Source organism: Hypanus sabinus, chromosome 11 (assembly GCF_030144855.1).
Source record: "Hypanus sabinus isolate sHypSab1 chromosome 11, sHypSab1.hap1, whole genome shotgun sequence".
Taxonomy (NCBI): domain Eukaryota; kingdom Metazoa; phylum Chordata; class Chondrichthyes; order Myliobatiformes; family Dasyatidae; genus Hypanus; species Hypanus sabinus.
This window is the reverse complement of record NC_082716.1, coordinates 113623382-113642416: the sequence shown is the minus strand read 5'-3', so window position 1 is coordinate 113642416 and position 19035 is coordinate 113623382. Positions and strand designations below refer to the sequence as shown.

General features: G+C 47.1%; 1 protein-coding gene across 2 annotated transcripts in view; it reads right to left on the bottom strand.

Annotated features, from left to right (window-relative positions):
- Positions 1-6656: 6656 nt before the first annotated feature.
- LOC132402308 (B-cell lymphoma/leukemia 11B-like) overlaps positions 6657-19035 on the bottom strand; it is an 84233-nt gene continuing 71854 nt past the window's right edge. Inside the window, exons 4-5 of one of the 2 annotated variants that reach the window (XM_059985175.1) lie at positions 12488-13178; positions 6657-7218 (exon numbers count right to left, since the gene is read on the bottom strand). In XM_059985175.1, the coding sequence (XP_059841158.1) occupies positions 7076-7218; positions 12488-13178 (834 nt within the window). In that variant the 3' untranslated portion in view covers positions 6657-7075. Of the gene's footprint in view, positions 7219-7272; positions 13179-19035 lie in introns of those variants that run through there. The other variant, XM_059985176.1, reaches the window with a different exon arrangement.

The following is a 19035-nucleotide window of genomic DNA, read 5'->3' as shown; positions in this document are numbered from 1 at the left end:
ACAGTCAGCCAGCGATACAGTTGGCTAGTGGTACAAGCAGTCAGTGAAATAGAAATGTGTCTGATACAGCTGTTCAGTGAAAAAGTCAGACAGTTGATTCAGCAGTACAGTCGGCCGGTGTTCGGCCTGGCCAGAGTGACAGGTGGTCAGTGTTACAGGCCACTGGCCAGCTCCACCACAGGCAAATCGAAAGGTTTATTGAGAATGCCCACAAGAAAATGCATCTCAGCTTTGTATGTGGTGATAATAAATTTACTTTGAACTTTGAACCCTCTTCACCATTGAGGATATCGTCAAAAAATGATGCCACATGAAGCCCAGAGACAACAATTCGGGAACAGCTTCTTCCCCTCTGCCATCCGATTTCTGAATGGACAATGGACCCATGAACACTACCTCACTACCTTTTTCCACACTCAGTGATTCAGGAACAGCTTCTTCCCTCTGCCATCCGATTTCTGAATGGACATTGAACCCACTTTGTGCTCTATTCTTGCACTAATATTTTATGTACTTTTTGTAACTGATAGTATTGTTTATGTCTTGCACTACAAAACAACACACTTCACAATGAATGCCAGTGACTGTGGTCAGTGTAACAGTTGCTCAGTCATACGGTCAGCCAGTAACATACAGTACTGTGCAAAAGCACAGACAAATGATGACAGAGGCAGCAGCCAGAGAGCTGGAAATGAACACCAATGAATCAATCCACTTGACCCAAAACAGGAGTGTGTGGGCCATGGCAGTCAAAGCCTAAACTGGGCATGGCACCTGATGGTGATGGACAGTTCTGGAATCTAAGACCTTTGCACAGTACTGTAGTAATCTTGGGTATTGCACTGTACCCCCTCCACACAAAAAAAAAACAAATTTCACGACAGATGTGAGTGCTGATAAACCTGATTCTGATCTGGGTCTCTGTTGTGGACTGAGAGTGGGAAGGGGGACAGGGACCACATAACTACGTATGTCAGGGAGAGGGGATTCATGGCTGGGAAAAGGGGGAGGGAGCGGGAAGCACCAGACAGACATTTGTAATGATCAATAAACCAATAGTTTAGAATCAAAGGACCTCACCTGGCATCTCAGGGCTGCGTATGTCTGCACCTGGTACTCCTGCTCTGCCACCTGTCCCACACCCCTTCCATAGTGCTCCACCCTTGCCATTCCCAACATCCAATTTACAAACTTGCTCACTGCTCACGTTGACAAATACAGCATTGTGCAAATGTCTTAGACATCCTAGATATATATACCTTTTCTTGTGAAGAGTAAGGATTTTAGGTTCTCTGATATGACATGGAACCATTGTTACTGATACCATAAGCCACGTTACAGTGGAGCTGTTTAGCAATACAGAGCGGAGAGGGTCCTTCTTGCCTTGCCACCCTCACAACCCACAATTCAATCCTTGGCCTAATCATGGGACAATTTATAATAGACATAAGGTATACAAAATTATAAGGATTATAGAGAGGGTAAATGCAAGCAGGTTTTTACCACTGAGATTCGCTGTGATTACAACCAGAGGTCATGGGTTAAGGGTTAAAGGGCAACACGAGGGAACACTTCTTCACTCAGAGGGTCAGGAGAGTGTGGAATGAGCTGCCAACAAGTGGTGCATATGAGCTCGATTTGAACATTTAAGTTTGGATGGGTACATGGGTGGTAGGGGTAGATTAAATGGTTCAGCATAGAGTAGATGGGCTGAAAGGTCTGTTTCAGTGCTGTACTTTTCTATGACTCTGTGACCAATTGACCCACTCACTGGTACATCTTCGGACTGTTGGAGGAGGGAACCTGCACATTTTAGGGGAGGACGCTAGAAACGAACTACAAACTCTGACACTCTCAGCTGCACTAACCATCAGGCCGGCACACTGCTGCAGGTGATCAGCTTTAATGATACAGACAGTCCGTGAAAGCTGAGGACAGGGACAGTTGGTCAGAGGTACAAAAACGAGAGGTAGTGAGGAGGCAGTGAAGGGTTCCTCGAGGGCAGCCAGCCTGGCAGCTGCGTCTTCTTTCTGACGTGAGCCACTGACGGTGCTTCCTCCCTCAGTCTGGGGTGGGGTCAGATGTTGGACAGTGGGCGACGGAGGAAGACGAGGTGAGTTTAAGATCCCTTAGTAGGGGTGGGGGTGGGTGGGGTGTAGACATTGCCGTGACAGAGGCTCACTGTACCTGACAGCTCGGTGACCCACACATTCCTGGGTCACTGCTGGTCTGGTCAGTGCAGACTCACTGTGACCCACTGCTCTCAATCTCTTGACCTATGCAAAGGAGAGAGGTCAAAGCCCTTCAGGTAAACAGGAACATCTGCTTTTCAGAGAGCTTCCTTTCATAAGAGGGGCAGGACAGGAGGGGGAAGGGACTTCCTCTACATAGGGAGCAGGAGTGAAGCATCTCTACAGGTGACGAAGCACGCGAGTCTCACTCCCGTAAGTATGACCCAGATGACTCCTCGGCCTGAGATGTCTCACCCCGAAGGAATAATCATTCTGTAGAGTTATTGAACACTACAGCACAGAAACAGGCTCTCCAGCCCATCTAGTCCATGCCAATCTATTATTTTGCTCCGTCCCATAGATCTGCACCCACACCATAGCCCTTCATATCCATGTAACTTCTCTTAAATGTTGAAATCAACCCCACTTCCACAGCAGCTCACCTCACACTCCCACTACCCTCTGAGTGAAGAAGCTCCCCCTCTTAAACATTTAACCTTTCACCCTTAACATAATGACCTCTGGCTGTCGTCTCACCCAAACTCAGCAGAGAAAACCTGCTTGTATTTAGCTCACCTAAACCCACTCACAATTTTGTATGCCTCTATCAAATCTCTCCTCATTCTCCTATGCTCCAGCAAATTATTCAACCTTTCCCCATAACTCATGCCCAGCAGACAAGGTAGAAGAGAATTCTAAGAGCTTCTACAGCTATGTTAAGAGTAAAAGGTTTGTGAAGGACAATTGTGGTCCCCATACAGTTTACAGAGGAGGAGGTGTTTGCTGTCTTGAGGTAAATTAGGGTGGATACATCCCCAGAGCCTGACAAGGTGTCCTTCGACCCTGTGGGAGACACGTGCAGAAGTTGCAGGAGCCCTAGCAGATATTTAAAATATCCTTAGTGACAGACGAGGTACCAGAGGATTGGAGGACAGCCAATGTTGTTCCACTGTTTAAGAAAGGCTGTAAGAATAAATTATAGGCGGGTGAGTAGTGGAGAAGTTATTGGAAGGTATTCTAAGTGACTGGATGCGAATATTTGGATAGTCAGCAAGTGTCTAACCAAACTTGCGGAGTTTTTTGAGGAAGTTACTAGGAAAGTGGATGAAGGCAAAGCAGTGGACTTTAGTAAGGCATTTGCCAAAGCCCTGCCTGGGAGGTTGCTCTAGGAGGTTCAGTGGCTTGGCGTTCAAACTGAGGTAGTAAATTGGATTGGGAGAAACCAGGGAGTGGTGGTAGATGTTTGCCTCTCTGACTGGAGGCCTGTGACCAGTGGAGTGCTGCAGGAATCTGTGCTGAGTCTGTTGTTGTTTGTCATCTATATCAATGATCAGGATGGTAACATGGTTAACTGGATCAACAAGTTTGCAGATGACACTGAGACTGGGGGTGCAGTGAACAGCGAGGAAGACTGTGAAAGCCAGCAGAGGGATCAGGACCATCTGGAAAAATGGCAGATAATGCAGACAAGTGTGAGGTGTTACACTTGGGTAGGACCAGCCTGGGTCTCACCCAGTGAACGGCAGGGTGCTGAGGAGTGTGGTGGAACAATGGGATCTGGGAATACAGGTCCATCATTCATTGAAAGTGGCATCACAGGTAGATCGGGTCATAAAGAAAGCTTTTGGCATATTGGCCTTCATAAATCAAAGCCTTAAATACAGGAGTTTGGATGTTATGTTGAAGTTGTATAAGACGTTGGTGAGTCTTAATTTTGAGTATCGTGTGTAGTTTTGATCACCTACCTAAGGGAAAGATGTAAATAAGGTTGAAAAAGGACAGAGAAAATTTACCAGGATGTTGCTGGGTCTAGAGGACCTGAGTTACGAGGAAAGATTGAATAGGTTAGGACTTTATTTGCTAGAACATAGGGGAGATTTGATAGAGGCATACAAAATCATGAGAGGTATAGATAGGGTAAATGCAAGTGGGCTTTTTCTGCTGAGATTTGGCAAGACTACATCTAGAGATCATGGGTTAAAGGTAAAAGGTGAAATGTTTAAGGGGAACATGAGGGAAAACATCTTCACTCAAAGGGTGGAGTGAGTGTGGAACAAGGTGCCAGAACATGGGGTGGATGCGGTTTCAATTTCAACATTTAATATAAGTTTGGATAGGTACTTGTATGGGAGGGGGTAAGACTGACTATATGGTCTGGGTGCCGATCAATGGGACTAGGCAGTTTAAATGAGATTTGATTGAGGCATGTAGACTTACAGGAGGTCTGGAGAAGGTGAATACATTTATTTCCCTTAGCAGTGAGATCAGTCAATAGGAGCTGTTGATTTGAGTTTATTAGAAGGATTACAGGGATTTCTGGAATGAAAGGCTTGTTTGATGCAGGTTGGTTACCACTGATAGAGTAAATTTACTGACTAAATCATTGAAGTCGTGAGGATTCACAAAGGGCTCCTTCTGCCCCCTTCCTTTCTCACCCTGAAGAAGGATCTCAACCTGAAACGTTGACTTTATTATTCCCCCCCATAGATCCTGCCTGACCTGCTGAGTTTCTCTAGCAGTGTGTGTGCGCGTGTCTCTGTGTGTGTGACAGCGTGTGTGTGTGTGAGCGTGTCTCTGTGTGTGTGACAGCGTGTGTGTGTGTGAGCGTGTCTCTGTGTGTGTGACAGCGTGTGTGTGTGTGTGAGCGTGTGTGTGTGTGTGTGACAGCGTGTGTGTGTGAGCGTGTGTGTGTGTAAGAGTGTGCGCCTGTGACATTGTGTGTGTGTGTGTGTGAGTGTGTATGTGTGAGAGAGAGTGTGTGTGTGTGTGTGTGAGAGTGTGTGTGTGTGTGTGTGTGTGAGAGTGTGTGTGTGTGTGTGAGTGTGTGTGACAGAGTGTGTGTGTGTGTGTGTGAGAGTGTGTGTGTGTGTGTGTGTGTGTGTGAGAGTGTGTGTGTGTGTGTGTGAGAGAGTGTGTGTGTGTGAGAGACAGTGTGTGTGTGTGTGGCAGTGTGTGTGTGAGAGAGTGTGTGTGTGAGAGTGTGTGTGTGCGAGAGTGTGTGTGTGTATGGCAGTGTGTGTGTGAGAGAGTGTGTGTGTGAGAGTGTGTGTGTGAGAGAGTGTGTGTGTGTGAGAGTGTGTGTGTGCGAGAGTGTGTGTGTGCGAGAGTGTGTGTGTGTGTATGTGTATGTGTGTGTGTGTGTTGCTCTGGATTTCCAGCATCTGTAGAATCTTTTCAATGGTTCCATTTAACTGACAGAGAATGGATACAGTATACTTACTCTCTGCAGATATACACAAAACAGAAGAAAAACCCTGACAAATGAGTGACAGGGAAAAGATTTGAACCCCAAAGTCTGAACCAAGACAGACAAGGAAATCATCTAAGAGTTTAATGCAGACAAGCGTGAGGTGTTGCACTTTGGGAGGACAAAGCAGGGTTGGACTTGCATGGTGCACGGTGAGGCACTGAGGACTGTGGTAGGATGGCAAAATTTGAGAACAAGTTGGAAGTGGCGTCACAGGTAAATAGGGTCATAAAGAAAGCTTTTGGCACATTGACCATAAATCAAATATTGGGTACAGGAGTTGGGATGTTATGTTGAAGTTGTATAAGATGTTGGTCAGGGGTAATCTGGAGCATTTTGTATGGTTCTAGTCATCTAGCTACAGGAAAGATAATACGATTGAAAGAGTACAGAAAAAATTTACAAGGATATTGCTGGGACTTGAGGACCTGAGTTGCAGGGCAGGGTTAAATAGGTTACATTGTCCACTTAGAACAGAAATGAGGAAGAATTACTTCAGCCAGAGAGTGGTGAATCTGTGGAATTTGTTGCCACAAGCAGCTATGGAGGCCAAGACATTGAGTGTATTTAAGGAAGAGATCGATGTGTTCTTGAATAATAAGGGAATAAAGAATTATGATAAGTAGGCAGAAGAATGGGGCTATAAAAATCAGTCATGGTTGAATGGTGGAGAAGACCTGTTGGGCCAAAGGCCTCGTTCTTCTCCTACATTATGGCCTCATGGAATCTGACCCCAGACTAGTTTCACATTTTCCCTGTGGGTGACTGGTTGATGCAAGTCAACAGAGATGAGCATCCTGAGGTGGGACTAATCTTAACGCTCCATCCCCTGGCCAATCTGCTTTTGGGAAACAAGCCCTGCCCTTGATGTCAGAGACATCATTGACCAGGAAGGGGCCTCCCAATCCAGCATAAGACCTCCCATCCAAGACAACTTTTGACGTTTCCTTAGTGGCTGCAGAACTGGTCAACCAAGGATCTTATCACTGCTCTCCATGGTGAGATGCCCTGGTGTTTTGGCCATAAAAGTGTTGCTCCATGATATGGAGGTAAACAGATCTCTCTGCTTTAGGTCCCTCAGAATGGGAATGGGCCCAGTTCTGTGCTTCTCCGTTCTCAGTGAGTGAACATATACAAAATCCACAAAGTAGGCATCAGCCCCACCCCCATGCTTTAATAAAGATTGGTGTTTGTTGTGGAGAGTACATTACTTTGTTATATGTTACGACGGGATTTACAGAGAAGTGGCAGATCGAGCTCAATCCAGAGAAGTGCGAAGTGCTTCACTTCCGAAGGTCAAACTTCTTAGCAGTGTGGAGGAACAGAACGATCTTGTCCATAAATTCGTCAAAGCTGTCATGGAAGTGGACAGGCCGGTTAAGAAGTTGTATGATGTATCTGCCTTCATTAATCAGGGGACTGAGTTCAAGAGCCGCTCTATAAAACTCAAGTAAAACCACGCTTACAGAGTATTGTCTTCATTTCTGGTGACCTCATTACAGAAGGACACAGAAACTTTAGAGGGGGTTCAGAGGGAATTTACCAGAATGCTGCCTGGATTAGAGAGAACGGTCCAAAGTTCAAGGTAAATTTATTATCAAAGTAGCAATATGTCACCATACACAACCCTGAGATTCATTTTCCTGCGGGCATCCTCAGCAAATCCATAGAATAATAACCAGAACAGAATCAATGAAAGATCACACCACCTTGGGCTTTCAGAGTGTTGAAGACAACTAACTGCAAATACAAAAAGAAACAATAATAATGAATAAACAAATTAGCAATAAATATCAAGAACACAAGAAGAAGAAATGAATGGGAGATTGAATGAGCTAAGGCTTTCCTCTTTGGAGCGAAGGGGGGTGGGAGGTGACTTGATAGAGCTGTGTAAGATGATAAGAGGCATAGATTGATCGATTGATCAGCCAGAGACTTTTCCCCATGGCAGAAATGGCTGATATGAGAAGACATTAAGGTGCTTGGATGGAATCATGTCAGATTGCTGTGTGGAGTTCATGGTCGAGGCAGATACATTAGGGACATTTAAGAAACTCATAGATAGGCACGTGGATGATTGAAAAATGGAGTTATGTGGGAGGGAAGGGTTAGATTGACCTGTAGTGGGTTAAAAGACAAGCACAACATTGTGGGCTGAAAGGGCTGTACTGTGCTTTATATTTTTGGCTAACAGAGTCGTAAGTGTTCAACAAATCAACAATATCTTTATGATTCTTCTCAACCCCTTTGTTAAGTAATTCAATATAGCTACTGTATATTCCCATCACATATGGGAGGGTGGCTGTGACAAATCCCTTCTGAACGACCAAATCCACTAGCCTTTTTAGTAAATAACTTTAATAATATTGAGCCACACCAGGTCCAGCTCCTTCAGTTTCTCTGCCAATGAGGAACTCGCTGACGGGGGTAGGCCTGCAGTTCTTTAAGTTCCTCATGTCCAGCAGGATCTTACGATCGTAAAATAAAAATATGTTTGATAGTAATCAGCTGCCAATCATCCACCAATTTCGCTTGCTCCACCTTGTCAAATTTTGGAATAAGGGCTGTCTAGCTATTTTGCATTGGGGTGGATGTTTTATCAACCCTAACCCGAGAAGAAAACACATTGGTCATTAGGAAAAGGATCACAAGGCAACCGCACTCTCCAAAGCATCCGTTTTTAATTCAGGTACAGGAAATCCAGCTTTATAAAATCCATTAAAAACATTACTTCTTTTATTTTCAAAACTTGGGTTAGAGTATTTTTACAAAATACCTTCCCTGTAAATCAAAACCTCTTTTCAGTGTTGTCATAGGATTTTTTTCTTTCTTGGCGAGGTGTCAACCACTTAACCCATCTTTCTGGACAGTACTACACCCAAAGAATTTCCCTAGTGCCGACCACCACCTCAGGCTGTCCTGGTGCCCTTAACGTGCAGTGAAGTGCTTCTGCAACGTAGCCACTGCGTAAGATCCCACTGCATTTGGTCTCTTTGAATGAACCCTCCCTCCTCCTCGATCGAAATAACATTTGAGGGGTCTTTTACGTCCGCCGAAGAGGGCAGACGGGGCCTTGGTTTAATGTCCTGTCCCAAAGACAGCTCCTTCTGAGTGTGGAGCTCTCTCGGTGATGGAAGTAGGGTGCGTTGGCCTGGATATTGCAGTCTTTAAGAAAGGGGAAGGAGTGGTGGGGTAGGAAGGGGGCAGGAGTAGTGACTTCCAACTTCTTATAATGAGAGGTTGTCCGATGAATGGATACAGGGACTTTGGAGGTACATCCTGGGGGGGTGGTGTGTGTGTGTGTGTGTGTGTGTGTGTGTGTGTGTGTGTCTCTGTGTGTTTTCTCTGCAACGCACACCCTTTCCAGTTCATCCAGTGACAACACTGCTCTGTCCTACCCAGCCCTCTGGACCCTCACCCCCTCCTAACCTCCTCACCCAGAAAGAACCCCCTACCAAACATTAACTCAAGATAAACCCTGTTACCCAGAACAAATACCCCACATAGCGATACAATAAAATAGGTCAGTGCTACCTGGCAAGATATTGTACAGTTTAACTGCTATTTTAGATGCCCTGAAACATGCCAGTTTTTTTAGAAAATTCACAATATCAGACAATACCACATTCAATGCATTCTCCAACTCTTACCCCTGTTTTGCCTCCTCCTTTCCATTGCAAACTGTGTTTGACACAGATTTAAATCCACCCTGGTTATCACAGAGACATTGAAAATAGAAAAGGGCAAAGGTCATATAAAACTCTCACCCTACCCTTGGCTGAAGGTCCCGGGCACTACGCGGCTTTGTTGCCATGTACAAAACACATATGTTCTAAAAAGATTAATAAAACGAGGGGGAGGAGTGAGACCTGGTCTCTGAATGCTCACACACGGGGGTCAATGTAACACCAACAACCCCTGTACAGAACTGGAGCCTCATCTGTCACCCTCACCACAGCCCCATGGCTCTCACAGTCTCACGTCACCATATTTCCAAGGCGAAGCCAAGATCATCTCACTTCACCCATAAAGGGCCCTGGCCATAAGGAGTTCATGGGGGGGGGGGGGGGGAGAGGTGGGAGTGACTCCACAGACTGAGAGAACGAGACCTAGAGGCTCAAGGCTTGCTTGTCTCTTCAATTGCAGATTCAGGGCCTGTCTCTTCCCTCCCTCTCCCCCCAAATCCTACATCAGCCCTTTGACCCAACAGGCCTGAGGCCTGTCCCCTTCTTGCAGTCTCTCACACTGCTCACTCCCACCACCTCTCTCCCCGACCCTAATGAGACCTCAGGTTTGGTGTCTCCTCACAGGCTCAAGGTTTGTGTTTCCATTCCCCCAGAACAAAGGCCTGTTTACCACTCCTTCATGCCCAAGGCCAAATGCCCACCCTCTCAGTCCTTGTGCTGGGGTTGGAGGGGGCCGGGTACTGAAGCTGAAATGATCCCGGCTTCACAAGTCTGGAAAACGGCAGGCTGTTTCTCTCTGTTGGGTATTCTACACCCATATTACTTTCCTTTTTTTTTGAGCCAAGGAATCCTTCTCCAGACCCTCGTCCCCAATCAGTACGTGAACATCCATCAGCAACCACGGAAAGCTTCAGGAAGTCCTGAGGTTACAGAAATGCAGGTCTCCATTCACAAGCCCAGTGAAGGCCAAACAGACCTGGTACCGGCCCATAACTTCTGGGGAAGTGGGGCAGAAGGAGGCCCAAAAATCCCCTACCCATGTCTGAAGGAGGTGCTTCCTGAGTATTGCTCCCTGAGCAGCCTGGTTATAATCTTGCGTCACTCTGCAATTCAGCAGACTGTCCGTCACAGATAAGGAGAGATTCCACAAATAAAAGCTGAGGCACAAGACCGGCAGTTCAGTCCAACAGTTCAAAGTAACAGCTGCCACTCTAAGCAGAATTAACAGTGGCATAACTTCCTCCTCTGTGACTTGCCAACAACACCTTTCACCGTGATAGTGTGCCCTCAGCCTCCGCTGTCCTCACCTCCTTTACTTGGAGTGTTTCAAACCGATTTTTGGAAACTTTAGGACTGTCATTTGGTTTCAGGAGTGTCTTGGGGAGGCAGGCAAAGGATTAAGGGCAGAATTCCCAAGTTCAAGACCTACCATCGAAGGCCTTCGCAGTGGCATTGGGAACACCTGAATTGTCCCAACACCCCAGCAGATGTGTAGAGTCACCACCTCCTCCCTCAATTACTCTGGAGTCCTTCAGAATAGAAAATTTATCTCTAGTGCTGGTCTATGAGCATAAATGATCATAATGTACAAAAACGTTCTTTCAAATGTAACATTGCTATTCGGAATGATAATTGAGTTCAGGTCATCCAGTTGGCTGTGGAGAGAAGGGGACAGGGTCACCCTGAAGCTGTGGGGTTGGGGGAGAGGTAGGAAGAAGAGGTGAGAACTCTAGGTAATATCACGGAGTCAGTCCACTTCAAACCTGACAGAAGTGCCGCCACTAGGGAGGGGTGGGGAAAGGGTACTATCCATGCCAAAAAGGGTAAACTAAGGGAATGCCTATAAAACCATGTGACACAGGAGCAGAATTAGTTTGCATTCGGCCCATGGAGCCTGCTGGGTTTATTATCCCTCTCAACCCCATTCCTGGCAATGTCTGTAAAACCCAGATCTCAGTATAGCAGACAGTGCTCACCCCCATCCACTTCTTTCCACCTCTCTCAACCCTCTTAAGGCACTTCCTTTGAGTTTCTTTGCCTCTCTCCTTCTTGCCCTGCCCTGAGCTATTGGGAAATGAAGGGTAGTTAGTTGGTCATCTAGCTCTTTCTCCAAAAGTGTTCAGACTGCATCAGTTTCCTGCACCACTTCAGCACTAAGCAGCAAACCCCGTCTCCGGTGTCTGCAAAGTTATTTCTGGCCCACGAGTCACGTTGTGCATCTTTCACCTTGGACACGAGAGGTCAATTACCCCTGAACTGCTCATCAACTTTGGCAGAGGGAAAAGAACTTGGGAATTGCATTTCACAGTTGGCCAACTCAACTGAAGCCTCAATTTTGGCAGATGCTTCCTCCAGTTCTTTCCAAATGGGGACAGAGGGGAAACATTTTTCTCTAGAGAGGGTAGAGCCCTCTGCCATAGGGTGGGATTGAAGACAACAGCAGGCAGGTATAAATCCTTAGAGATAAGGGAAGAAAGATATAGGCTAAAGAGAATTTTGGTCTGCTAGGCCGAAGGGCCTATTTCTATGATATACAACTCAATGAGTAGGATTTGGGGATTGAGTTGAAATACACTGAGTAGGAACGGCCTTTTTCTCTGTCTCTCTCTCTCTCACTCTGAAGTTTGGAGAGGTGTGGACAGTGGCAAAGGGAGCCTCAACCAGGTGGGGCACAACCTCAGGAATGTAAACCTAGAACCTTTTTGGTCTGTGATGAAAAGGGTATTTCTTCAAGGTTCAAAGACCCTTTGGAATTCTCTCCCTCTTGGGGGCCATGGATGCCTCAAGCGGAGGTCTGTGGTTACTTGGGTGAGGTGGGGGTGTTGTTGGAATCCTGAGACACTGGGTGGGAAAGGCACAAATCGACTATGACTTTCTTGGGGGAAGATAAGGTGGGGGGGGGAGGATGGGTGAGAGTGGAGGGGGAGGGGAAGAGGATGGGCGAAAGGGGAGGGGGAGAGGGATGGGCAAGGGGAGGGGGAGTGGGATGGACGAGAGGGGAGGGCAGAGGATGGGCGAGAGGAGGAGAGGGAAGGGGATAAGGGAAGGGAGATGGTGAGGGAGAGAGGGTGGGTGGGGGGGGAGATAGAGGATGGGCCAAATGGGGAGGAATGTTGACGTGACAAAGGAAAGCTGCACTTGTGGGATTCCTGTGCTCTGCCCCCTCCCCAGGGCATGGCGGGTCCCTCTTTCTGCTTTCCTGCTCTAGTGGAAGAGCTGGGCGTCCTGTAACTGTTCGCCGTGCCGTTTTTTGACATGTTTTTCCAGGGTGCTGTAGATGCTGAAGGGGATGTGGCACGTGCGGCAGCGGTAGACCTCCTTGCCTGGCTGGACGTGCGTTTTCATGTGGCGGGTCAGCTTGCTGCTCTGGGTACAAGCGTAGGGGCAGAGCTCACAGCGGTATGGCCGCTCGCCCGTGTGGCTGCGCCGGTGCACTGTCAGGTTGCTGGCGTTGCGGAAAACCTTGCCGCAGAACTCGCAGGCGTTGCGCCGGCGGCCTTCCTCGCTGCCCGGCCGCTTGGGCGTGCCGGGCCCGCCATCCACTGACACGTCCCGGGGCGGGCTGGACGAGCAGGAGCCACCGTTGTTGTCGCCGCCGGAGTTCTCAGAGGCCGGTGAGGCGCGGGGAGCAGGGGACGGGGAGGGAGTGGTGGCGGGAGGAGGTGGAGGGGGAGGCGGGGCTGCCGGCTGCCGGGACGCGGCGCAGTCAGCCAGCCAGCGGGAGTAGAAGTTGGAGCCAGCCTCCTCCGTGCCCGAGCCCGGTTCGGACTTCACGGCGGTTCGCAGCAGGCTGGATCCCAACGGTGACGCTAGTAGCCTCTTGGCGTGGTAGCTGAAACCATTAGCCAGGCCGGGGTCTCCGGGCTGCTCGGCCTCACCGTTGGCCAGCTCGCCGTTGCCCTGCAGACGCTCCGAATCTGAGGCGGGCCCGTTGCCCTCACTGTCCGATGGCTCCATCGCTTCTTCTGGCCGCGTCTCCTCACCCAGGTCCGGGTCCGCCATCATTGCTTTAACCTGTTGGCAGAAACGGAGGTGTCCATAAGATCATGAGAAAAAGGAGTACGATCAGGCCATTGAGTCTACTCCACCATTTCATCATGGAAAATCCAATTTCACTCTCAGCCCCAGTCTCCTGCCTTCTCCCGATATCCCTTCATGCCCTGACCAATCAGGAAATTATCAGCCTTTGCCTTAAAAAATACCCAATCACGTGGCCTACACAGCCCCTGCGGCAACAAATTCCACTAATTCACTGCTCTCTGGCTAAAGAAATTACCCCTCATTCCTTTTCCTGTGTGTCCTCTGGTTTTAGACTCCTCACACTGTTGGAAACATTCTCTCCACATCCACTCTATCAAGGCCTTTCACCATTCGATAGGTTTCAATGAGATCTCCTCTCATTCTTCTGAATTCCAGTGGGTACAGGCCCAGAGTCACCAAATACTCCTCATATGACAAGCCTTTCAATTCTCTCCAACACTGAAATGTTAAAATGTTAAGATCTGAAAGATTGCTGGAAACCTCTCAGGCCATCGGAGCCTGGCCGACACCCCCCCACCATTATGATGGCCTTTATCTGGCTATCCGAACTGCAGCTGCTCTGTAACTGCTGCTCTCTTCTGTCAGAGTTGCACAGAGCAAAATCAGATTGTTTGGCCTGACTGACCAAGGCATCTTTGTAACTTAAGACTATTAGTCACAGGGACAGAATTAGGCCACTTGGCCCATTGAGGTGGCTCTGCCACTCCATCACAGCTGATTTATTATAGTTCTTTACCCTATTCTCTTGACTTCCCGTACCCTTTGACACCCTGACTATTCAAGAACCTATCAACCTCTGCTTTCAATATAACCAATGACTTGGTCTCCACAGCCGTCTGTGGCAATGAACTCCACAGATTCACCACCCTCTGGCTAAAGGAATTCCTTTGCCCCACTTGCTTGTATTTGGCCCATACCCTCTAAATCTTCCCTGTCCATGTACCTGTCCAAGTGTCTTTTGTCAGGTCAGCCTAAAATTGACTCACAAGAGTCAAGCAGGGCATTCAGCCAAACTATTGCATGCAAACCACAATGCCTTTCTGATGCTTTGTGGCAAAGTTTGTGGATGAAACAAAGATTGGTGGAGGGGGAGGTAGTACTGAGGAAGTATTGTGATTGCGTAGAAGAATGGGCAGAAAAGTGGCAGATGGAATACAGTGCTAGGAAATGTATCATAATGCATTTTGGTGAAAGGAACAATAGTGCATACTATCCACTAGCTCCACTAGCCTGCATTTTTTTTGATATCCCCCTAAACCTCCCTGCGGAACACCAGTGGACAGCAGGCAGAATATGCTCCGTCTATTATCACTTCTGTGGATGAGCTCAGTTCTGAATCCAAGTTTCCATGGATCCACATGCCTGTGGATGTGTCTACCACAGGGAACCTCATCAAATGCCTTACTAAAATCTATGTACTGTACTTTGTACTTATATAACCATATAACAATTACATGTGCAGTATAGTCTATGGTTCTCATGTCCTTCCCGTAGTGAGGCGAACAGAACTGAGCACAGTACTCCAAGTGGGGTCTGACCAGGGTCCTATATAGTTGCAACATTACCTCTCGGCTCTTAAACTCAATCCCATGGTTGATGAAGTCCAATGCACCATATGTCTTCTTAACCACAGAGTCAACCTGTATAGCAGCTTTGAGTGTCCTATGGACTCAGACCCCAAGATCCCTCTGATTTTCCACACTGCCAAGAGTCTCACCATTAATACTGTATTCTGCCATCACATTTGACCTACCAAAATGAACCACCTCACACTTATCTGGGTTGAACTCCATTTGCCACTTCTCAGCCCAGTTTTGCATCATATCAATGTCCCGTTGTAATCTCTGACAGCTCTCCACACTATCCACAACACCTCCAACCTTTGTGTCATCAGCAAGTTTACTAACTCATCCCTCCACTTCCTCATCCAGGTCAATTATAAAAATCACGAAGAGTAAGGGCCCCAGAACAGATCCCTGAGGCACACTACTGGTCCCCGACCTCCGTGCAGAATATGACCCGTCTACAACCACTCTTTGCCTTCTGTGGGCAAGCCAGTTCTGGATCCACAAAGCAATGTCCCCTTGGATCCCATGCCTCCTTACTTTCTCAATAAGACTTGCGTGGGGTACCTTATCAAATACCTTGCTGAAATCCATATATACTACATCTACTGCTCTACCTTCATCAATGTATTTAGTCACATCCTCAAAAAATTCAATCATGCTCATAAGGCACGACTTCCCCATGACAAAGCCATGCTGACTACTCCTAATCATATTATGCCTCTCCAAATATTCATAAATCCTGCCTCTCAGGATCTTCTCCATCAACTTACCAAATACTGAAGTAAGACTCACTGGTCTATAATTTCCTGGGCTATCTCTACTCCCTTTCTTGAATAAGGGAACAACATCCGCAACCCTCCAATCCTCCAGAACCTCTTTCATCCCCATTGAAGATGCAAAGATCATCACCAGAGGCTCAGCAATCTCCTCCCTCCCCTCCCGTGGTAGACTGGAGTACATCCCTTCCCGTCCTGGTGACTTATCCAACTTGTTGTTTTCCAAAAGTGTCAGCACATCCTCTTTCTTAATATCTACATGCTCAAGCTTTCAGTCCACTGCAAGTCATCCCTATAATCGCCAAGATCCTTTTCCATAGTGAATACTGAAGCAAAGTATTCATTCAGTATCTCTGCTTTCTCCTCCGTTTCCATACACACTTTTCCAATGTCACACTTGATTGGTCCTATTCTCTCACATCTTATCCTCTTGTTCTTCACATGCTTGTAGAATGCCTTGGGGTTTTCCTTAATCCTGTCCGCCAAGGCCTTCTCATGGCCCCTTCTGGCTCCTAATTTCATTCTTAAGCTCCTTTCTGCTAGCCTTATAATCTTTTAGATCTCTATCATTACCTAGTGTTTTTGAATCTTTAATAAGCTTTTCTTTTCTTCTTGACTAGATTTTCAATATCCTTTGTACACCACGGTTCCTGTACCCTACCATCCTTTCCCTGTCTCATTGGAACATATCTACACAGAACCCCACACAAATATCCCCTGAACATTTTCCACATTTCTTCAGACAAGTTAGGAAAACGTTTAATTGGAGTAAGGGGAAATATGAGGCTATCAGGTAGGAACTTGGAAGCATAACTTAGAAACAGATGTTCTCAGGGAAACATACCGAAGAAATGTGGCAAATGTTCAGGGACCTTGACGATTGTGGGGATTACTTACAGTGAACTGAAATGCTTGCACATGTAGATATTAAGCAAGAAGATGTGCAGGAGCTTTTGGAAAGCGTCATGTTCGATATGTCACCGGGACCGGACGACATGTACCCCAGCCTACTGTGGGAGGTGAGGGAGGAGATTGCTGAGCCTCTGGCGATGATCTTTGTATCATCAATGGGGACGGAAGAGGTTCCGGAGGATTGGAGGGTTGCAGGTGTTGTTCCCTTATTCAAGAAAGGGAGTAGAGAGAGCCCAGGAAATTATAGACCAGCGAATCTTACTTCAGTTGTTGGTAAGTTGATGGAGAAGATCCTGAGAGGCAGGATTTATGAATATTTGGAGAGGTATAATTTGATTAGGAATAGTCTGCATGGGTTTGTCAAAGACAGGTCGTGCCTTATGAGCCTGATTGAATTTTTTGAGGATGTGACTAAACACATTGATGGAGTTAGAGCAGTAGATGTAGTGTATATGGATTTCACAAGGCATTTGTTGAAGTACCCATGCAAGGTTTATTGAGAAAGTAAGGAGGCATGGGATCCAAGGGGTCCTTGCTTTGTGGATCCAGAACTGGCTTGCCCACAGAAGGCAAAGTGTGGTTGTAGATGGGTCATATTCTGCATGGAGGCCGGTGACCAGTGGAGTGCCTCAGGGATCTGTTCTGGGACCCCTACTCTTTGTGATTTTTACAAATGACCTGGATGAAGAAGTGGAGATTGGGGGTGTTGTGGATAGTGTGGAGGGTTGTCAGAGATTACAACGGGACATTGATGTGATGCAAAACTGGGCTGAGAAGTGGCAGATGGAGTTCAACCCAGGTAAGTGTGAGGTGGTTCATTTTAGTAGGTCAAATGTGATGGCAGAATACAGTATTAATGGTAAGACTCTTGGCAGTGTGGAAAATCAGAGGGATCTTGGGGTCTGAGTCCATGGGACACTCAAAGCTGCTGTGCAGGTTGACTCTGTGTTTAAGAAGGCATACGGTGCATTGGCCTTCATCAACCATGGGTTTGAGTTTAGGAGTGGAGAGGTAATGTTGCAACTATATAGGACCCGAGTCAGACCCCACTTGGAGTACTGTGCTCAGTTCTGATCGCTTCACTATAGGAAGGATGTGGAAACTATAGAAAGGGTGCAGAGGAGATTTACAAGGATGTTGCCTGGATTAGGGAGCATGGATTAGATTGAGTGAACTCGGCCTTTTTTCTTTGGAGTGGCGGAGGATGAGAGGTGACCTGATAGAGGTGTACAAGATAATGAGAGGCATTGATCCTGTGGATAGTCAGAGGCTTTTCCCCAGGGCAGAAATGGCTAGCATGAGATGGCACAGTTCTGAGGTGCTTGGAAGTAGGTACAGAGGAAATATCAGGGGTAAGTTTTTTTTTATGCAGAGAAGGTGAGTGCGTGGAATGGGCTGCTGGCAACGGTGAGGGAGGCGGAAATGATACGGTCTTTTAAGAGACTCCTGGACAGGTATATGGAGCTCAGAAAAATAGAGGGCTATGGGTAACCCTAGGTAACTTCTCAGGCAAGGGCGTGTTCAGCACAGCTTTGTGGGCCGAAGGGCCTGTATTGTGCTGCAGGTTTTCTATGTTTCCAATTAGTCACCTTCCCCAATTAAATACCTTCTGATACCGCTTGTCACTGTCTGAGACTATGGATGGCATTGTAGTGGTTAGCACTACCAGCGACTCGGGTTTCAATTCTCACCGCCATTTGCAAGGAGCTTGTATGTTCTCCCCATGACTGCATGGGTTTCCTCCGGGTGCTCTAGTCTCCTCGCACAGTCTAAAGACACACCGGTTGGGGGTTAACTGGTCACTGTAAATTGTCCTGTGATTCAGCTAGGATTAAAACAGACAGGGCTCGGAGGGCTGGAAGAGTATATTCTGTGCTGCTTTACAAAAATAAATAGAAAGATAGGCAGATAGATAGAGAGATGGAGATAGAGAGAGAATGAGAGGAGAGAAAGAAAGAGAGAAAGGAAGGAAGGAAGGAAAGAAGTAAAGTAGGGAGGGAAGAAAGGCAATGGTGTTTGGTGGTCACCATCTCTGAAATGCTCACCCACCAATAGACCTGCCACCTGACCAGGTTCATTTCTTGGAACTAGATCCAGTGTGGCCTCTCCTCTAGTCAGATAGTCCATGCATCGTGCCAGGAATCCTTCTGGGACACACTGAACAAATTCTACCCCATCTAAATGTTTTGCTTTAAGATGGTGCCAATCAATATTAAGGAAGTTGGAAGTCAACCCTGGAAGATACCGCTGAGCCTCCTCCAGTATTTTGCGTGTGTTGGTTGAAGACAACCCTGCTATATCTGCACCTTTCCAAAATTTGCTTACTTATCTATTCCTCCTTGTCCCTTTCGCTATTGGAAACTCCCAATTGAGTGATTGCTCCATTTCCTTCCACCCATACTGACTCAGTAGACTATGATCCCTTTCTGCAGCTGTGACACTATCCCTGATTAGCAATGCCTCTCTCCCACCCTTTGGATGGGAAACAGGTTCTACCCTCAGGCTGTGTGACTCTGCCACCAGCCAAGCCTGGTCACGTATGATGCACCAGTAGCATTATTCTGTTCACTTTTT